The sequence below is a fragment of the Macrobrachium nipponense genome, chromosome 4, assembly GCF_015104395.2.
Source record: "Macrobrachium nipponense isolate FS-2020 chromosome 4, ASM1510439v2, whole genome shotgun sequence".
Lineage (NCBI taxonomy): Eukaryota > Metazoa > Arthropoda > Malacostraca > Decapoda > Palaemonidae > Macrobrachium > Macrobrachium nipponense.
Genome location: NC_061100.1, coordinates 41,492,634 through 41,514,978, shown reverse-complemented (window position 1 = coordinate 41,514,978; position 22,345 = coordinate 41,492,634). Strand labels below are relative to the sequence as shown.

Sequence of the window (22,345 nt, the reverse complement as noted above, 5' to 3'; positions counted from 1 at the left end):
TGTAAAGATATAATAAAGTTTATACAGTGTACAGGTAGCTGTAGTGTTCAGGTTACGATCATTAGTCTTACGATAGTCCGATTTTATGAGAGATCAAATTACAATGGCCTAACTTTTTCCATCTTCTAGTTACATAAGTTCAATAACAGCAAAAGAGAATGATGAAAGTATGGTTTTTAACGTTATACTCGTTGCGTGAACGTGTACAGCCTATGAACAAACCGAACGAGAAACGACTTTTTTTTTTTTTTTTTTTTTTGTTTTTTCTAAGTACAACCGAACTGGATAACATATGTTTGGCTTGTATTTCGATCATTGTACTACAGTGCAACATTACCGTATTTGTTATAAATGGCGTTATGTATAGAATAGAACTGAGATATCTTAATGTAATAACTTTATTCGCTATAGATCCGAGACCAATATAGATTAAAGATCAGTCGGGAAATATACCGTTAAATTTAAACCTAGTTATAACTGAAGCTGAGAAAACTGTTCAAGCTGCTAATGACTATTATCGTACATCGGCAACAAGGATAAAACTGCAGTAAACGTCTGCCATCACACACAACTGTAGATAAAATTGGGATAAAATCATTTTAATCAAAACTACTGTGCTTGAAAGAAGACATTTTACTGTTGGTTTAACGCCGTTATAAGATAAATAACGTAAAGTTCGTATTACGATGATATAAGGAAAAATAACTTTGTCTCATATAAGTCAAGTATATAGATATTCGTTTATGTTAACTAGAAGCAAGAGCATTCGCTCAGAATTGCGTTATGGTGAAACAAACTCGTATTCATCAGCTGATTTCAAACCACAACATTGGCTGCTCCGCGGAATACGGGCTTAAGTTTGCCGTAGTATTTTAAAATACAATAATATGAGAATACATACAATATTCTTGGATACAGTGAAATAATGTATAACTTTTTAAAGGATTTATGGAAAAGATGCATAATTAATAAAATAACACAATGCATTTTTCAGAACTGGCGGACAAGAACGAACATGAAAAACCATCCCCTGACAACGTGGAGCGTAGTTACAAAGGCTGCCTTAATTTGTATCTTATTTCTGTACAAAAATGAAAATACCTTTACGTAATATATTTTCATACACATTTTGTTAAACATAAAAGCATAAACATTTGAAAAAGCGACACATCGATCGCTAAATTTGCACTCTTTTTAACTCTATATTTTTGGAAGAGCGGCAGACGGTGGCATACAAGAACGAACTTGAAAAAAACATCGTAGTCGATAACTTGAAGGGGAGTTTCAAAAGCTGCCTTTTTTTTCATATTTCTGCACAGAAATAAAAATACCCTATTCGTAATACATTTTCATACACATTTTAAACATAAAAGCATAAACATTTGAAAAATCGACACATCGATCGCTAAATTTGCACTCTTTTTAACTCTATATTTTCGGAAGAGCGGCAGACGGCGGCATACAAGAACGAACTTGAAAAAAACATCGTAGTCAATAACTTGAAGGGGAGTTTCAAAAGCTGCCTTTTTATCATATTTCTGCACAGAAATAAAAATACCCTATTCGTAATACATTTTCATACACATTTTAAACATAAAAGCATAAACATTTATAAAATCGACACATCGATCGCTAATTTGCACTTTTTTAAAATCGATATTCTCGGAAGAGCGGCAGGCGGCGGCTTACAAGAAAGAACATGAAAAAACATCGTATTTGATAACGTGAAGGGCAGTTTCAAAAGCTGCCTTTGTATCATATTTCTGTACAGAAATAAAATGCCTTTCACGTAATACATTTTCATACACATTTTAAACAAAAGCATGAACATTTATAAATCGACACATCCATAGCTACATTTGCACTCATGTAACTCAATATTTTCGGCATAGAACAGCGTCAGAGGCATATATTTTACCCTAATACCTACGTAATAACTCTCCATAAAATTTGTTAATATAATTTGCATAACCTTTATGGTCTGAACAGCATTTCTACAAATGTATGAACTCGTTAGACAACGGCGCTAGCGGCGCTGTTAACTGAAATTTGTGCCGTAAAGATACCTTTAAAATGCCTTATTTTTTTAAAGAATATTTTTTGACAACCGCCGTAAAACCGATTCGCCGTTGAGTGATTGCGCCGTTAACCGCGGGCCGCCTGTACTGAAGTAATGCAAATTTGATGTGAGCTATTACCAAACCAAGGCATTCCTTCCAACATTTCCTCTTCTGCTCACCGCCAGAGGGCTTACAGCAGTGTGTGTGTGTGTGTGTTAAAATTAACTTGACAAAGAAATGAATCAGTTATCAAACCTACTGTAATGTACGGGTGAAAGATTTTCATAGAAAAACTGAGTGCACTTTAGTGTTTATCATTCCAATCCTTTATTTTTTGTCTTTGTATTTATTTCTTTTTAATTTTATTTATTATTTTTTAAAGTACAGTGAAACTGCACTTCAGTAGATTAATAGGGGGCAAAAGTCATCCTTTAAAGCCAATTGTTTGTAAAGTGAAACTTTTATTTTTTTTTGTGCCCTAAGTATTGTTTATTAGCAGGCTAGCCTCGGCCTAGGTGCGATAACCACCAACATACATGAAAAGATTCACTCTTTAAAATAAACTGATAATAAAGGTAATAAAACCATTTTCTCTTTTATATGTTATTGGCATATCTTCATAATTAATAACCTATTCAAGAAATAATCGACTTTTATCTATGAGAGGCCAGCTGACAATATGTAAACATTGAGTTTTACGGTTGTGTTCACAGCAACTTTAACTTTCGGTAACCTTTCAGAAATTTTAATGGAGTGTAATTATGGTAGTAATAACATTTAGGAAACATAATTCATTTTTAATGAAAAATTCATTATCATTTTGGTGGTAAATAACGTTTTAGAATAATACAGTCATGCAGAAATTAATTATTGTACATTACCATATTGTTGTTTGTGATTGGTGATGAGATGTATACGTAATAAAACCATTTTTACCTTATTACATATTGGCATATCTTTATAATAAATAGCCTATTCAAGGGATAATTCCACATCAATGAAATCAACTTTTATCTATATGAGGCCAGCGGACAAAATATAGACATCAAATTATGGTGGCGCTCACAGCAACTTTATCTTTCAGAATCCTTTCGAAATTTTAATGGTAGTATAATTACAGTAGTAATAACGTTAAGATAACTTAATACAAATTCATTTTACTCTAAAAGTTCATTATATTTTCATTTAAATAACAGTTTAGTCATACAAACAATAATTTTTGTACATTTTCTTATTGCTTAGGGTTTGTGGCTGGAGATGAGACATGAATAAAACGATGTATCCTGTTTAGACGACATGTTTAGGAAAAATACCAGAGAATTGCTATTGTTATTTTGTTTAGTTTGAATTTCAATGGATACAGTAAGTAAAACAGCATTTGTAATAACATCATCTTTACATACCCAGTTTTTCATAAGATTCTGCTGTTGCCAAAGCTAGCCTGTACACAGATCATTCTGCAATTTAACAGTTGCCCTAGGCTATACTAACCTTAGCTAGATTTTGTCAGTTAAATCTGATGCCTGTTGGTTCCAGGTCCGTTAAAGCGAAGTTTTACCGTACATATATGAGATCTTATATTCTATCATAGTGTCTTCTCAGATTGAAAGTTTCTATTAACCATTACTTCAGTGAGCAAGTTAAAATTAACTTGATAAGGACATGAATGAGTTTAAAAAGCTACTGTAATGTACGAGTGGAAGATTTCTGTAGAAAATCCTGGTGCTCTTTATTGTTTTATTATTCCAGTCCCTTATTTATTTTTTGTCCTTATAGTATTTATTTTTTATGTATTTTTTATTTGTTAAGGAACATATATACATATATGATATCTTATACGCTTATCATGTTACCTTACTAGTTTTAAAGTTTTTTTAATAACTATCACTTTAGTGAGCATGTTAATTGCAGCCATGTGGTGTGAAGTTTTTGTACGTATTAGTAATGAAATACCAATTTCTTAAGTTAATCATTGCAGTAAACTCTAAATTTTTATTCAGTTGATAAATTTCAAGTACAGTGGTACCTCGAGATACGAAAGGCTCAACTTACGAAAAACTCGAGATACGAAAGCCAATACGAAAAATTTAACGGCTCTACATACGAAAAGTTTTCAAGATATGAAAGGTTTCTGAAATTCCGAGATTCGCCCGGATAACAATTTTGAAAATCGCGCCGCGCGCCGCCATCTTAGTATACTAGTAGACTCGCCGCCATCCTCCTGCTCTCCCATTGGTTCCTGATGCTAGTCGCGGCCATGAAGTCCTTCTCTCCTATTGGCCAGCGTCCCTCCCATCATGCATCTACTATGTACACGTGGTGGCGTGGCTCGGCCACTCGGTACCAGCATTGTTATAGTACGCACGCGGTATTCGTTTTCGGGATCGTCAATGTGTACGTAAATATTTAAAAAAAAAAAGTGACCAAGATCTCTCACATGGGATAAGTGATCAAGGTCTCTCTCATGGGATAACTGGAAACTTTGCAAGGTTGGTAGAATCTCCACTCCCTGCTGAACAGAGGGTGTAGACCAATCATTTACAACATACATACCAGTATGTAGTGTACGTATAATCAAAGCACTTCAGTTTATGTTGAAGGTCAGCAGCCGAACATTCAGTACCCAAATCAGTTGCAGAGAGAGCATTTGGTTGAACAGGGTTTTGATGGACACCAAGGCCAAAACAGAGTCATTAGGTGCAAAAAAAGAAAGTTGAAATTCTGTATAAAAAAATAAAAAAAAACCTACGTAAAGTAAAAAAAGTAAAAAAAAAAAAGTTAAAAATCAAAAAAAGAAGAAAAAAATGACAGAAATTAAAGCAGCTTTTCATAAAGTGCTATCATTTGTAGAAGGACACCCCCCGAAAAGGCTTCACACAGGAAACATTTGGTGAAAAGTTACGTAGGCAGAAGCAATCTTCCTTGGATAGTTACGTTGTAGTACGTACTTATATTTTTTAAAGTGTATGTACGTACATATTACATAAAAAAAAAAAAAAAAAAAACGGCAGAAATTAAAGCCGCTTTTCATAAAGTGCAATCATTTGTAGAAGACACCCTCCGAAAAGGCTCACACAGGAACATTGTGAAAAAGTACGTAGGCAGAGGCAATCTTCCTTGGATAGTTACGTATGTACGTAGCCTCACTCGAAAGGTAAGCTTTCACATTTTACGTTACAGTAATAATATTTCTTGTACACTAATAGTATACACTTTATTTACAGGTTTTGCATTTTTAGTCTTAATTTAGTTATTGAATTGTCCAAATTGTTGTAGTATTTCATTGTTTATAGGTCAATTTAGCTTTATTATGAAATTTAATGGGGTGTTTTTGGAGGGCTTGGAACGGATTAGCCATTTTACATGTAAAATGTGGTCCAAGATACGAAAACCTCATGATACGAAGGGCGCCTCGGAACGGATTAATTTCGTATCTCGAGGTACTACTGTAGTAATATTTCAGTCTAATGCAATTTGAGTTTTGCGAATTCACAATTGCACAAACATTTCTTTGTAACCTTACTAATTATCATATGTGAGTATTTCACAGACACACGAAAGCAAACGCAACATTTTTTAATCCTGGTGAAACCCTGCAAAAGTGTCTGTTTAATTTTTTATGTAATTTATTAGTTTCATTTTTTATGTAATTCATAAGTTTTCAAGCTTTTATTTACCGTATTATCTTTGCTATTTTTCTTATTAATACTTGCTTCTCTGGGTCAGTGATACTATTTAATAATTGGCCTATACTATTCATATTGGGAGAAATCTAAATAATGCTGAATGTGATGCTTTTATTTAGAACAGAATTTTGCTGTCAATATTGGTACGTATTATCAGTAAACTATTGGCATACAGGAATGGCAGACCTCAGGTCCAGGTCAAGCAGGGGTTGTCGTCTGGTGTTCAGTTGGTATTGCCCATAACAAAAGAATAAAAAGGAGCGATATTATACCTAATATCAAGATTATCGACCTAACTACCTATCCCCGATGTCTGCGGCTCCTGGAAGCCCTCCATATAGGAAAGGAGAAACCTATCTTGAATGTTACTCAAACATTTCTCCTCCCTATCGCTGCCCAGAGATCAGCAGCGAATGACCCCCCGACAATGCTAGATATTTAGGTGCACCAGCAGGATGATAGGAGTCCTGCCACTGGCAGGACTCAAGACATTCATTCCCAGACACTACTCGAGCTATTGCATGGCTGAATCCCTGCAACCATCAATGCGAGATCACCGGCTTCGCCCAAGACCGGTTCAACCAATCAGAAATCAGCTCAAGGAGTCAAGCCACTATAGATACCAGGATGCACACACCATCTTCACAGGCAATAATACCAGCTGAACACCAGACAATAACCCATGCTTGACATGGACCTGAGATCTGCCATTCCTGTATATACCAAAATATTGATAATACCAGTATTGACAGCAAAATCCTGTTCTAAATAAAAACATGACATTCAGCATTATTTAGATTTTCCCAATATGAATATTGGCCAATTATTAAGAATTATAGCTGAGCCAGAGAAGCGAGTAATAGTAAGAAAAATAGAAAAGGTATATTACAGTATAGGGTCAATTTGCTGAATTCTACCATTTTATTCAAGAGAATTTTTTTAGAAGAGGGTCTTCTTCCAAAATAATAATTATGATAACAATAATGGAACAAATACAATTGTTTTAGAAAACATTTCTCCATAGAAACCCATTTATGTACACTGTAATGTGGTCCCCCCACAAATAATGACACTGGGAACTGTTTCGGACCCTGAGATTCACCCATGCATGAGCAGTGGCTCTAGCTGGCATGTTATTAGATTATGAAGTGTCTAGTATGATTTTGTGACCATGAGAAGTGTTAATCGAACTATTTGGATTTGTATTAAAAAAGTTGATGTTTTGGAGTACGTATATTTAAAGATTTTTTATAGATACTCACCGCCTTACTAGAGCCCATAATAATAGGAAGACCTGTTTACTCCTGAGCAGTAATTGGGAAGATGATTTGGCTAGGCTAGGGAGAGAATGGGAGGAAGAATGGAGGGAGTGGTAGAAAGCTTAAGAAGTATGGTCAGATACTTTAGAAAGGCAGTGGGTAGTACATTCTCGGTATGAATATACTCAAGAATACTTTGATTTTATAATACAGTATTACTTTGGACACATAATGCTTATTTGCTACCCTGTTTTTACTTAGAGAGTGAAAAAGCACATAACCTCCGTGCTCACTTTGAAAACTTAGCATCGACTCAGGAAGAAGAAAGACTGAAACATCTTGAAGAGGAGAGAAAAAAAAGGCTTCAGGGAGACACAGCTGTTATTCTTCAGGAGAGAAGCAAGCAGCTGGAACTGCAACAAGAGGAAGAGGAGAAGATTCGCAGACAAAATGAAATGGAAGAAAGAATTAGAGAGGAAAGAAAGAAAGAAGCTCTTAAAAGAAAGCAAGAGATCCAGAGACAACTGCAGGAAGAGGAAAGGCAAGATGACCAGCAAAAGAGGTAAGTATATGTTCCTTTTATATACTCAGTTTACTACTAAAGATTCTGGTTAACAGATGTCTCATATGTTTATGTGAATGAAAAACCTTTTGCTTTCCAGTAAATCCGTGCCAGATAGACAAAGGTAGAGTTTAGACTCTTTAAAAGCTAGTAGAAGCTGCCTTTTCAGATCTCCCTTTCATTCTTCCTTTGACTGCTTAGAGGAGTACAGTAGTCCTTCAGCTTGTCAGATCTTCCAGGGGTCTGGCCTTCTGATGAGCCACAAAACCTGATAAATGACAAGAGACTATACAGTGTAGCCAATATTTTAACTTTCAAGATATTTAACTTTCAAAATACTAATACTGCATTGTTCCGACACGTTATACAAACCCTCAGTCCTTTACATAAGGAACTAATACTGTATTGTTGCGACACGTTATACAAACCCTCGGTCCTTTACATAAGGAAGTACTATTCAGCGCCAGCTGGGCCAGCCATAAGATTTACTAACAAGGTAGTTCGGCAGTAACTGCTTGTCCGATGGTCGGGAGTCCCGCCCGACTGGAGGTAAACATATCACTTTGCTTTCAACCGCCGTCGGGTGAAGACGTGTGCTCGCCTCTCTGCCGGCTCTGTCATGAGATTATCAAAGCTTAGGATTACTTTTCAACCCGTTTCTCTTAGAATATTTAGTGTGGAAGTGATTGTAAGTACTATATTATTATTTTTGTTCATTATTTGTGGAAGTGCATCGCTGGTTGTAACATGCAGTCCCACGAATCGGAGAAACCCCCTCACCCCCCACCCAACTGGAGAATGTGCCCTGGAGTGGGAGGCTGTAAGTGTGGGGCTTTCAGGTCCAGCGACGCCATGGACCTCATCCTTTATGTACTAGATGCCTAGGGTGTGAATGCTCTCAGTAATTAACATGTGATGTTTGTGTTTCTTGGTCAGAGAAGCAGCTCCTGTGTATGGCTCTCCCCTTCGGGGGATGTGTCCTCTCTGCCGCTTTGCATGATTTGTCGAGTGCCGAGGAAGGAGGGCAACACCCTGACCTGGAGTTGTACTCGGGGCTTTGGTCTGCTCTGGGTGGGATCATTCCCCTCTGAGCCAACAGGACCCCCCCACCCTTAATCCGACTGTTGCTCCCTCAGGTGTGTCTGTCTCCGCGAGTGGAGATCTTCAGCAGGTGTGGTGATCTCCGAGTCTTACGGGCACACTGAGTATTCAGGGCTGTTTCACCACAGCACCTGGTTTACACTCATCTGTCTCGCTCTGGCAGAACAGGTGGATCTTCCTCTGGTCCTCCCGTTCCTCCGGGAATGAGGCCTGCCTCTCCTTCCTCAGGGAATAGGAAGACGGGAACCGTGGAGGTACCAGCTATTGCTGGTACCCCTGCTCCCAGCTCCAGAGGTTCCACCTCCGGACCAGGAACCGTCTTGGCCACTCGCTCGCGAGCATCACCGAGTGTACAGTCACCTACTGGTGATCGTGCAGCCAGGAACCAGATGACTGAGCACAGAGCGGAAGGATAACTTAGAGTGCCCGAAGAGCTTCCCTTTGGATCGTCCTCCTGTAGCTGTCGCCATACCTGCTGCCTCCGTACCTACCCATGAAAGTGCTACTGCCCACAGGTCCTTCTGGACAGGTGGAGTTGGGCCCTGTTGCCACTGCAACTGCCCCAGCTCCATCCTGGATGGGGGACCTGTCTGCTGTCCTGAGGAAGCTGGCGAAGAAGAAGTTCAGGAAGAAGAGGAGGGTGTCGTCGTCTTCTTCGTCTTCATCTTCGGCTGCCTCTTTCCCTTCGACTTCCAAGCCCCCCGGCCGAGGAAGAAGAAGGTGGCCTCGCCCCGCCCCAAGAAGTCTCGCTCAGAGACTTCTAAGGGTCTATCACGCTCCGGCGAGACAGGTGGGTCTTCCGCTGGTCCTCCCGTTTTTCCAGGAATGAGGCCTGTCTCCCCTTCCTCAGGAAAGAGGAAGACAGGGACTGTGAGGATACCAGACCTCCGGACCGGGAACCGTCTCGCCCGCTCGCAAGTGAGCGTCACCAATTGTATGGTCACCTGCCAGTAATCGTGCAGCCAGGAACCAGACGACTTAGCATGCGCCCCATCAGGATCCAGGCATGGGGCGGAAGGTTGGCAAGTCACTCGGGTGACTTGCCAGATAGGCGATCGCTCTCGCAGCGATCCCCCGGTTCCCAGGGTTGAAGTGACAGTCCCACCAGACTGTTCACATGTCGAGGCTGGGAAGAGGTCCCCCCAGTCACCAGGACCAGCTTCGGCTGCTTCTGGTACCGTGACACATCGTGAGGACGGCGCTTGCTCTCACCCGTTAGCGGATACTACCAGTCACCCGACCATCGCTCCCACCAGGACCAGACGGCTCGTGTGACTGGTAGCAGCTCCCCTGATGCACGAGACCGACACTACTGTCCTCAGTCCAGCTCTTCTCCACAAGGAGACTGCTGGTCCAGACCTGCAGCTCGATCCCCGCCGCGGGTTGGTGATTGCCCTGCAGTCCTCCCAGCCTGCCAGTTCTGCTGGTAGACAGTGAAGGAGGAACAGGAGTGACTGTGAGGAGTGCACTCCCTACGGTCCGGCCACGAGAGCCTACGAGCCTGGCTCAGTCCTTGGACCGAGCAGATCGTACACGCAAATGGTTGGAGGAGACTATGAGGGGTTTGACAAGGTTCTTCCTCCTGAAGGAAGATTGTCTCAGGAGGTGATCGGCCTGGATGGACCGGACGGTCCATCGCCTCAGGAAGCGATCACCCCCGAGATACAGAGACCCTTGCAGAGGTCATTTCGCTAATTCGTCAGCACAACCACCTCGGGGAAGGATCACTGGTTGCTCCCTTTGACCCTCCATCAAGGTTGGGGTCGCTCTGGGGTCCTAAGAAGAACCCAGAGCGACGGTGAGACTACCCTGGTCTTCTTTGGCCGATGGTGTGTTGGACCAGGTGAATGCCCTCGTTTCCAGACAGGAGGACTCACTCAGGTCCAGCAAGTCGGACATGCTGCTTCCCCCTCCTCTGACTCGTCAGTGATACTGCTAGTTTCTTCGGTAGACCCGTTGCCGACCGAACAGGTTGATCCGGAGATAGCTCGTCTAACTCCAAGAGTGCCTCTTCTTCACCTGCTGTTTGAGAACCTCTGGTTCTCACAGCAAGAGGCATCGGCCCTGGGATCCACTGCCATGGCAGCTTTTCGGGCCGTCTCGTGGCTGGATCTGTGGTCCCTCACAGTATCCAGAGTCGCAGCCTCCTCGGGACCTATCATTCCCGAGGAAGACTCGGTGTTCGGGAGACTACCAGTTTGGAGGTAGGGCCATCTCCTACCTCGCCCACCAGACGGCCAACCTGTGGGCCAAACTGGTTCTGAGGAGACAGGACTCAGTCCTGACTCGCTTAACCAGAGCGGCTGGTCGAGAGGTGACGCTGGGTCTACGCAACGGACCATTGCTGGGTTCCTCCTCTCTCTTCCCCAGAGATGGTGGATGCTGCAGTGGAAAAGCGGAGAGCTGAGAACAGTGACCACTTAGTACACCATACAGTTACAAAGACTTCTGGACAGTCTCGTTCAACTGCAGCCAAGCCTCAGAGTTGGCTAGCGCTTCCTCTGCTCCTAAGACGTCAGCACCGTCGAGGGTAGTGTGAGGTAAGACCCAGCCTTCCTCTTTCGCTTCGAGAAGTGAGCATCAGCCCTCCTCTCAAGACTCCTTCTCACGCGGGAGTGGAGCCAAGTGGAAGGGGAAGAGAGGGAAACGCTAGGGACGGCATTCCCCCTCACCTGCTGCCCAGTCCACCGTCAGACGTACGCCCCCGGTTCTGCCAGGGATGTAACACTGACACAAGAAGTAAGACCATGCTGAGCAAGGAGCTGTGGAGATCGCACGAGATCAGTCACCAGGTTTCTATGGCCGACTTTTCCTGGTGGAGAAGTCTACGGGGAGGTGGAAACCGGTGATAGATCTCTCTCCCTTGAACCGTTTAGTTCGCCAGACTCAGTTCACAATGGAAACAGCATGCTCAGTGCTCGATTCCATCAGGGAGAATGATTTCCTACTTTCGGTGGACCTGAAGGATGCGTATTTCAAATACCCATACACCAGTCTTCCAGGAAGTACCTCCGCTTTATCCTCGACGGGACAGTGTACCAATTCAGGGCACTTTCTTTTGGTCTCACAACTGCCCAAAGGTGTTCATACGAGTGTTCACTCTGGTGTCTGCTTGGGCCCATTCAGTCGGGATACATCTGAAGAGGTATCTCGACGATTGGCTGGTCCTCGACTTATGCCGCGATCTGGGGATCTTGGTAAATGTCGAAGAAGTCAGATCTGGAACCCAAGCAGAGGATAAAGTACCTGGGCATGCTGATCAATCTGTAGCAGCATGAGTCTTCCCCGCAGACTTGCGAATCAGCAGGTTCAGGGAGGCAGCCAGACGGTTCCTGTCATGACAGGAACAGTCAGCGCAGCAGTGGAAAGTGATGATCGGTCGCCTGTCGTCACTAGAGAAGTTAGTCCCTCACAGGTGTCTTCACCTGCAGTCTCTTCAGTGAGACTAAAGGAGTGCTGTTCACAGGCACGGGATCCACATCCTTCCTGGTTCCTCTCACGGAGGAAGTAAGGGAGGACCTGGCCTGGTGCCTAGACGACAGGAACATCTTAATAGGCGCACACCTGGAAGAGTTGCTGGTTACAGGAGTGTGGAACTATCACAAGCACCTTCACATCAACTTCCTGGAACTCAAGGCTGCGTTCCTCGCACTCCAAGAGTTCTGGGAACGACTGATGGGACACTCAGTGGTATTGATGAGCGACAACACCATGGTAGTGGCATATGTGAACAAACAAGGGGGGCCTAGTGTCCCTCCCGTTGCACCAGTTGATGATGCAGGTGCACCAGTGGGCTGTAGCTCACTCGGTAGAGCTGTCAGCCAGACACATTCCAGGCAAGAAGAATGTAGTGGCAGACAAGCTCAGCCACCAGAATCAGGTGATTGGGACCAAATGGTCTCTTCACCCAGACGAGGCGGAAAGGTTCTTCGACCTGTGGGGGCATCCAGTAGTGGATCTGTTCGCCACCAGCACAACAGAAAACTTCAGGTTGTTCATATACGAAACAAACCTTCGGTGTTAACATTAGGATAAATACTCGGCGCCAGCTGGAAACTGGTAAAGTTTAAAATAATTGTGTACGCAAGGGACTATTGGCATCTGTGCTTGGTCACGAGACATGTGGAGCCACCCACATACCCTTATTAACTCGTGACCCCGTTAAGTTATTTTCTTACCGCCTTTAAATGAGGACGTGCTTTGCTCCGTCCTTTTATAGCCGGTTTAGTTTGCCCCCTGTTATTTTCAATTTTTTGTTTGGAATTCCTGGGAATGTGAACATGAAGCCTTCTCATGCTGCGAGACTTCCTGGATATCACAAGAAGCAGATAAACGCTCTGTTATTTTCTTCGACGGTTTTGACGTCAAAGTACTCATCGTGTAGTAAGTCGTAGGTGAAGAAACTCTTAAGGTATGGTTAATTCGTTACCTGTGCTTTGGAATATCGGATATTCATATGGATTGCCTGTAATCTAAAGCTTTGGTGTATTTGGATGTGCTTTGGGAGGTAATTATGACTAATTGTGCTCCTTTCCCTGCAGGGAGAGGTGTGAATCGCCATCTTGTTTTCGTTCCAGATACGTGGGTAGAGAGGATGCAGGTGTGCGGTCGACTTTAGGCTTATCAGGAGATCCAACCCAAGGACAGTTGGTTTGATGTATAATGTCATGTTGCCATCCAGGGTCCCACGTGATAATGTCCCTTTTATCCTGTTATGCACTGAATGGCGGTCGGATGCGTCGCCATCTATAAAGAAGCAGATAGTGCAACAAGGCAGCCTTTAATGTCAGGTTGCTATGCCTACGAGAATAACATCAACAGCCTTGCACTTCTGGTAGGGTGCTGGCCTCGCATTCGAGATGCTCAGTGACGTCACAAACATGGCGACCGCCATGACATCACTTCACAACTGCGGCCTACACAAAGACATACTTCCATTTTCATTTCGAGGTACAAGAGTACTTTACAACTATGCTTTTGGATTGGAGATTTTTAATGCACATTGTTTTTGAGAGAAATTACAAGCGTTAGGAGATATAAGTCACATAATGGAAAAGAGACAAGTCCTTCCTCTGTATCCTTCCGCTTAGGCGTCATCAAGCTTAGGTGACTGGCTTTGATGCCAGTACGTTCTCATGCCAATCCAGGAAAAATAGGGAATTCTTAGCTGATCCTAGAGCCAAGAGAAGTTTCTTCTCCATCTCTGAGCCAGGATTGTTACATCCCTATTATATGAAAGCACAAGAAGTAGTTTTAATTGTCGAACAAGTGAATGATGGAAAGTTAGTCTAGTGTGGCTGCTGTGAAGAGTTGGAAAAGGCTAGAATCAAGGACTTTGTGACTGATCCTCTTGCCAAGGGGAGAAGAATAATTTCTTCTTTATCTTCGAGCCAGGACTGTCAAATCCTTGTAAAGTAGAAATGCCGCAGAAGGTTGGGTCTCTTGATCTTGGCTGTAAGAGTACCATAAACAGCCTCACGCTTCCATCAAGCGTGTTGACGTCATAGCCAAAACCGCTTGCAAATGGCGGTAGTCATGACGTCACAGCCTACTGATTCTCGATTTGCATCGCTGCCTCCAGAACCTAATACGCTGTCTGACTCATTGGTACACACAGTAATGAAGAATAAACAGGATCTAGAGGTGAAAATGGCTAAGTAAGACAAAAATAAAAGGCGTGATTCGTCTTCTTCTTCCTCTTCTTCTCTAGATGGTGTCATAGCTAAGTTTGATGGCATCACTGAGTGTACCAGTCAAGTGTTGGAGGATACAGGATTTCGTGACTGATCCTCAGGACAAGAGGAGAAGAGTAAATTCTTCTTCATCTTCGAACCAGGACTGTCACAGCCCAATCAGCAAGAAAATCAAGAAGTCAGTACCTGGTAAGCACAAACCAATTGGACGAAGCCGTTGACAAGGGTCCGAACGAGCAAAAGCGTCGACGGTCGCTGGCCTAGCGGCCGACGTGGAGTTGCCAGTGGTGACTACAAAGTCTAAAAGAGACTACAATGCCGTTGCTGAACTTGATACATACGCCGATGCTTTTACAAATGTTTTCCATGGACTCTAGATGTCAGAGTAATGAAATATGATAAAATTTCTCTCATATTTGTATATAGGATTGCAAACAGATACCTTCTCAAATCCCACTGACTATAATATTTTCAAGATCGAGCCATTAGTGGCCATTAAAGATCAAAGATGCCGAGGCCGTATGGTTGAACGACCATGACGCATGCAAATAGATACCTTCTCAAATCCTACTGACTACTATTCGGGATTGAGCCATCAGTGCCCATTAAGATCAAAGATGCCGTGGCCGTAAGGTCAGTAGGCCATGACGTATGAAAATAGATACCTTCTCAGATCCTACTGACTATTCAAGATCGAGCCATCAGTGGCCATTAAAGATCAAAGATGCCGCGACCGTGTGGTTGGACGGCCATGATGCACCCAGACGTTTGTCAGGGGGTAGGAGTGAGTTAATGTCTCCTGTGGCTGAACACAGTGCATTAGAACCGGAGGAAAGAGGAAACCAAGAGTTTCTGGCTTCGTATGAGGAGGTGATTGATTTGATTAGTCAATTCAGTAACCTTTCGGTGAGCACGGAGACACCTGCCAGCATGCTTCCCCCGGGGATTGACATGGTGTTTGGTTTGAAAAAGGATACGAAAGTGTATGAATTACCTTTTTTTAGTCATGTAGAGTCCATTTTACACATAAAATGCACGGATTGGTGAAAGGATGTGGATACCTCTTAGTAATCGTATGCAGCCTGAATGGTGGGAATTAGCATACTTTGGGTTGACTCCGGAAAACTTCAAACCTTTACAGGTAAGAAGAATTCCCATGTTTTATTTGTACTTGTTGGTATAAGCTGGTTTCTTCCTATAAGAATATTGACCAAATGCTTCGACCCTTACACAAGTAGTTAAAGTTAATCGAAAGCTTGGTTCCTTCGAAAGTACTGTAGAACCATTCTTCTTAATGAAATCGAATTGAAACTTAAGTCAAAAGGAAGAGGTGAATGTCTTTCTTTCGCCACTTAAGGTAGCCAAGCCTTACAAGTAGGGCACTTGTAACCTAAGATGCTCTAAACAGGATAATTGGGTCATACCTTTTAGCCTAACAAGTGGTTATATTCGTAGCCTATTCCAGACAGTCCAAGTCTACTGCTACTATCTTATTTAATCTGAGTAGTAGTTCTTAGCTTAGACTGTCCGAACTAACTGGTTTGGGTATGCATGTGCTTGCTTGGACCAGCTATTGGTTGCGGTTTAGTTTTCGAACCTGCATTTACTATCTTACATTAGTCTTAGTGGTTAGATGGTTCTGACATACATGTCGAATTAGCCTAACAGTGGGTTGATGACTTAACATGGTCAGGCTGCTTGAACATGCCCTTACTATCTTAGGTTGGGCGAATTAGTAGGGTTATAAGTATAGCCGAGCATAGACTAGTGCCTAGGCTACCCATTCGAAACACTTTTACCACCTCAACCTAGAAGGTTGCGGTTCTAGCCTAGCATGGATAGCCCAAACTTTCTTGAACGACTTTACCCTAACCTAAGTCATTTAGTATCTAGATTAAGCTAGTCTTACTAGCCTAGCCTAGTTAAGAGTACATCTCGGATGGACTTAACCTACCCTAAGTGATGGAGGAGTTAGCCTAGCCTAATTGGAAGTGGTAACATAGCCTAACCTAACCAAACCAAGGTCCCAGCCTAATTGGAAGAGTTAACATAGCCTAACCTAACCAAACCAGGGTCCTAGCCTAATTGGAAGGGTTTACATAGCCTAACCTAACCAAGCCAGGGTCAACCTGGTCTTGCCAACTTAAAATAAATTAGTCAATTCTTAATTGACTATACCTACTTAGACTAGTCCAAGTGGTTGTTGGCTAGGTTAACCTGTAATCTAAAAATGGGGCTCTTCCATACTGGTCTAGTTTCTATTTTGAAGTCATAAACCTAACATAGAGGGTTCGAGCTTCAGTGGGCTAGAGCAAGGCATTAGTACCTCGTCATATCTGGAAGGGGAAAGTGGGGAGTTTCCCATTCTTCAAGAGTGAGGTAGGGTGAAGTGACGTTGGGTACAATTCTGGGCTAGGTTACTCGAGAATAGCACCGTGATGGTTTCTGGCAATATAGGATTTCCCTTTGGAGGGTAGCATATTGAACATATGCCCATATATTGTAACAGGTCACCGTATAAGGTGTTTCGTGGTTGGGATCTTAGTTTTTGCAAAAACACTGAGCTGTTCAATAACTCTCCTGGGGCTAAGGGCTGGCCTGAAGGATTGGATATTTTTTATGAGGCTAGGAACCAATTGGTCACCTAGCAACGGGACCTGCAGCTTATTGTGGGATCTGAACTGCACTATATGGATAAATTATTTTCTATCACCAGAAATAAGTTTCTCTGATTCCGTGTTGGCCGAGATGGGAGTAGGACCTCGGACCACCGTTTTGGCAAATGAGTGCACAAACCACTCATCCAGAGAGGAACTCGTATAATGGAAAAACCATGTAATAACTGTCTCGGGTTTCACCCTTCGAGGAGCCTGAGGATTCCATTTGCGATACTAGGAACAACCTGGAGGTTACGCAAACTCTAGGTTCTACCTGTTCCGCCATGTCCCAAACGGAAGGATAGGTTCCAGTAATTAACCCTTAAATGCCTATTGGACGTATTTTACGTCAAGATAAATTGTCTGTCGGGTGCCGATTGGATGTATTTTACGTTGACATAGAAAAGTTTTTTAAAAATTCGCGGAAAAATACTTACAGGCCTACCAGCCGAAAACTTTTGAATCATGCCCCTTGTGGGACGCTGGGAGTTCACGGATCAAGGTGTTGTTTTGTTTACAATCGTTACGCAGGCGCGTAAGCGCGAATTTCTTTCTTATCGCACTAAAAAGTATCAGTGAGACATCTCAGAAATTATTTCGTCACTTTGGCATAATTTTTGCACCATTTTAAATTAGCTGTTACATGGAGTATTATATATGAAAATGTGCGCAATTTCATGTAGAATAAAAACAAAAAATACTCATGATTTGTAGCTTTTATCAGTTTTGAAATATTTTCATATAAATAACGGTAAGTGCCAATATTTCAACCTTCGGTCAACTTTGACTCTACCGAAATGGTCGAAAAATGCAATTATAAGCTAAAACTCTTATATTTTAGTAATATTCAATCATTTACCTTCATTTTGCAACAAATTGGAAGTCTCTAGCACAATATTTCGATTTATGGTGAATTTATGAAAAATCTTTTTCCTTACGTCTGCGTGGTAACTCTTCCCGAAAAAATCATACGTGCGATTGTCGTAATGTTTGCACCATTTTAAATTGGCCGTTACATAAAGTTTTATATATGGAAATGTGTGCAATTTTATGCACAATACAACTAAAAACAACCCTGGTTGTAGCTTTTATCAGTTTTGAAATATTTTCATATAAAAAACAATAAGTGCCAAAATTTCAACCTTCGGTCAACTTTGACTCTACAGAAATGGTCGAAAAACGCAATTGTAAGCTAAAACTCTTCTATTCTAGTACTATTCAATCATTTACCTTCATTTTGCAACAAATTGGAAGTCTCTAGCACAATATTTTGATTTATGGTGAATTTATGAAAAAAAATAAATTTCTTCCTTATGTCCGCGCGGCAACTCTTCCGAAAAAATCATACGTGCGATTGTCGTAATGTTTGCACCATTTTAAATTGGCCGTTACATAAAGTTTTATACATATTAAAATGTGCGCAATTTCATTTAGAATACAACTGAAAATTATTGAAGGTTGTAACTTTTCTCATTTTCGAAATATTTGTATATAAATCACAATAAATAGAAAAAAAACCACATTTGGTCAACTTTGACTCCACCGAAATGGTAAAAAAACGCAATAGTAAGCTAAAACTCTTACAGTCTAGTAATATTCAGTCATTTGTCTTCATTTTGAAACAAATTCGAAGTATCTAGCACAATATTTAGATTTATGGTGAATTAAAAAAAAAAAAAACTTTTTCCCTCCACGCGCGGATTCTCCGCCGCAAATCTCTGAAATCCGTACGTCGCATTCTCGGAATATTTGCTCCGTTTCATATTAGGCATTTCATAGAGTTTTATATATGAAAATGTGTGCAATTTTATGCAGAATACAACAAAAAATAATTGAAGATTGTAGCTTTTCTCATTTTCGAAATATTTGCATATAAAAAAAAATAAAAAATTCAACATTCGGTCAAATTTAACTCGTCTGAAATGGTAGAAAACTGTAATTGCAAGCTAAAACTCTTACAGTATAGTAATATTCAATCATTTATCTTCATTTTGAAACAAATTGGAAGTCTCTAGAACAATATTTAGATTTATGGTGAATTTTTGAAAAAACATTTTTTACGTCCGCGAGTTACGAAATCATGCATCATTTTGTGATAATATTTTCTCTGTGTTGCTTTGATTGTTTTACAATGTGTTATATACCAAAATGATTGCAATATAGTGTACAATACAACGAAACAAAAGTTAACTCGTTAGCTTTAACCGTTTTGCTCACAGCGCGATTTGAATACAATTATATATGAAATTTTGTTTTTGCGCTATCATATATTGCATTATTTATATATGATAATGATATTTTTTTACATTTCTGATGGTTGCATACTAAACTTCAGGCAATAACAAAAAAAGGTGTCAAAAATGAACTTAATCTTGAAAACTAAGCGCGCTGTGATTTTTAAAAAAAATATTTGTTCCGCTTCGGCGCTCACTCCGAGACCCCCTCGGCATACGGGAGACAATTTTTATTATACCCCTTTGGCGTTTAAGGGTTAAGGAGGACCCAGGATGAGTGACTGATAAAGTTTATCGTAGTACAATCATCGCTACCAGGTTTGTGTGGGAAAGAGGCACCACCGATAGGTAGACTTGATATCTCAAGGTCTGGAAGTTGACCAGTATCCCCTTTCGAACTAATAGTTCTAAGTTTTTGGGTGTAGAGTGTCACCTCGGACGTAACACGACTCCAAAGGTCATTAAATCACATATACAGAATGACTCTTTGGCCGTGACTGCCTGTATAGTGGACATTTTGGTCCATTAAAGGCATTCGGTCAGTAGATAATGATCTGGTGGAGAGGTTGTCAGAACAGAGGGAAGAATCTCTGTAATTACATGTTTACATGCATGGTGATATACATTGGACTGCTAATTGGACATGTGAATATCACTTCACACTGACTAATCTTCAGATAAATCAGGAGCAGTGAACTGGATGGGGCACAGAAGAACTCCGATCTGATAAGTGAAAACATACTCTGTATCAGAGTAGACTTAACGGACTACCACCAGGCACATACATCAGTCACGTTACAGGAAACTGACCGTGGATGGGGGTCTTCCTCTGACCTTGGTAGAGTGGGAGTACTCAGTCACCAGGGTTTTGACGTAGACTCAAAAGTAGTTAGAAACATCAGTTCCAATTGGCCTCGGAATCCGGGATAATGAGTCAATGCAGCACAGGTCATGATGACAGATACGTTTCTTAGTCATGCTCAGTACGGTGCGAGTATGTGTGAGAGACCTTCAGCAGGGCCGGCTTTGACTTGTCAAAGTACTCTGTGGTTATAGAAAGAACTATATCACCTAGAACATTAAGGTGGTAGACGTAAAGGAACAGGCCAAACAGAGGCGATCGGTCAAGCCTACTCCTTGTTTGTCAAGTTGTACCAATGAGGTTATACAGAAGAGAAGGTCATCAGAGGAATGTGGGCCTTCTGGCATTTAAGAACATATCTGTTAAAATGATCGTGACGGTTGGTCTGTGACTGTATCGAAGCTCAAAATTGAGTAATTTTAAGGAGGTGTCTATCTGTTCATTGAAATTTGAGAGTGGGTTTTGTTATGAAAACCACTTTCAATTTTTTGTATATATATATATATATATATATATATATATATAGATATATATATATATAATCTATATATATATATATATATATATATATATATATATATAAGGTTGCCTAGAGGTCCTTGGACACAATTTCCTTGGGTCCTTTGGTGGCTGCTCAACAAGTGGTGTAACTCATCCAGTACCCCTGGCGGGTCAGTTGGTATCTTGTCCTAGATGATGGTATGAATGTGAAATGGAGGAGTTAACTGGCCTCTTTCCTTTTCAAATTTCTGTCTCCTTCTTTACTTAGGGCAGTAAGAAGAGAGTACCATCATAAGCTGGAACGGACAAGGTACAGTTGAGTGAAGTGGCCATACTGTTAGGGTTAGTATCAGTAAGATACCTATCAGTAGCAGGACATTCCTCTCTTTAGCAAGGGGGAGAGGAATGATAACAAACCTACATGAGTGGATGAGTTGGTTTGTTAGGGGAACAGATCTTCTTATCTTCCTCAGACCCAATGAACTATGACATTGTGTAAAAACCCAGAAGTCTGACTCTATGATATTCATATATGTCTTAGATTTGGAAATACTGGTCAGTTGTTTTGTAGAATTCTGATATTCAGAAAACTGATCAAAGATGGCAAACTCCCAGTTGGTTAATAGTACTTACCTCCCACCAAGAGTAAGTCTATCCTAATATTAAGACCAAAGGTTTGTTTTGTATATGAACAAATGACAAATGTTTAACTAATTTGTATTTTTCATAACTTACAAACCTGAGGTCTTAACATACAAAGGCCCACCTCTAACCACCTCTCTATCAACTAACCTGTGTTGGAAGAATAACTAACGGGGTCACGAGTTAATAAGGGGTATGTGGGTGGCTCCACGTCTCGTGACCAAGCACAGATGCCAATAGTCCCTTGCGTACACAATTATTTTAAACTTTACCGGTTTCCAGCTGGCGCTGAGTATTTATCCTAATGTTAAGACCTCAGGTTTGTAAGTTAGGAAAAATACAAATTAGTCAAAAATTTGTCATTTTTCTCCTCGGTTGCGCCGGACCCATAGGCAGCTGCAGAGGACTCGTTCCAACATCCATGGCCAAGCTCATAGTCTATGCCTTTCCCCCCATTCTGCCTTATTCGCAAGGTGATCAGCAGGGTGCTGGTCACCAGCAATCTTAGGATGATTCTGGTGGCACCCAAATGGGCTGAGGTCATGTGGTTTCCAGACCTGCTGGCTCTTCTCTCGGAGGCACTGCAAGAGATTCCCTCATGACACAACCTGCTGTGTCAACCGTATGTAGAATGGTACCACCAGGCAGTTCATTCCATGTGTCTTCATGGCTGGCGGTTATCCATCATCTCTGCCAGCGAGAGGTCTTCTCGCCAAGCAGCTACAGAGATGGCTGGATACCTCAGACAGTCCTCTGCAGCAGTATACCAGGGAAAGTGGTTCGTCTTCTGTGGTTGGTGTCGTAGACGGGGTTTCTCTACACTCAGAGCCACTCTTCAGCAGGTAGCAGAGCTCCTCATCTTTCTTCGTCGAGAGAAGCTCCTCTCTGTCTCTGCACTCAAGGATACAGCACCACCCTGGCCCTAGTCCTTAAACTGCGAGGAGATGATATTTCCTATTCTCAACCAGGTACAACAAAAAGTTGGAAGTGTATTGTTCAGTAGTCCAGGACACAGAGGCAGTAGCAGAAGATGCACTACAACACCCATGGGACAATCTGGACATGTACAAATTTCCTCCATTTTGCCT

At 41.6% G+C, this 22,345-nt stretch overlaps 1 protein-coding gene across 5 annotated transcripts in view; it reads left to right on the top strand.

Annotated features, from left to right (window-relative positions):
* LOC135210888 (src substrate cortactin-like) overlaps nucleotides 1-22,345 on the top strand; it is a 354,847-nt gene that overhangs the window by 226,817 nt on the left and 105,685 nt on the right. For all 5 annotated transcript variants that reach the window (XM_064243824.1, XM_064243823.1, XM_064243820.1 and 2 more), the window contains one exon: nucleotides 7,267-7,567. In XM_064243824.1, coding sequence (XP_064099894.1) covers nucleotides 7,267-7,567 — 301 coding nt within the window. The remainder of the gene's footprint in view (nucleotides 1-7,266; nucleotides 7,568-22,345) is intronic.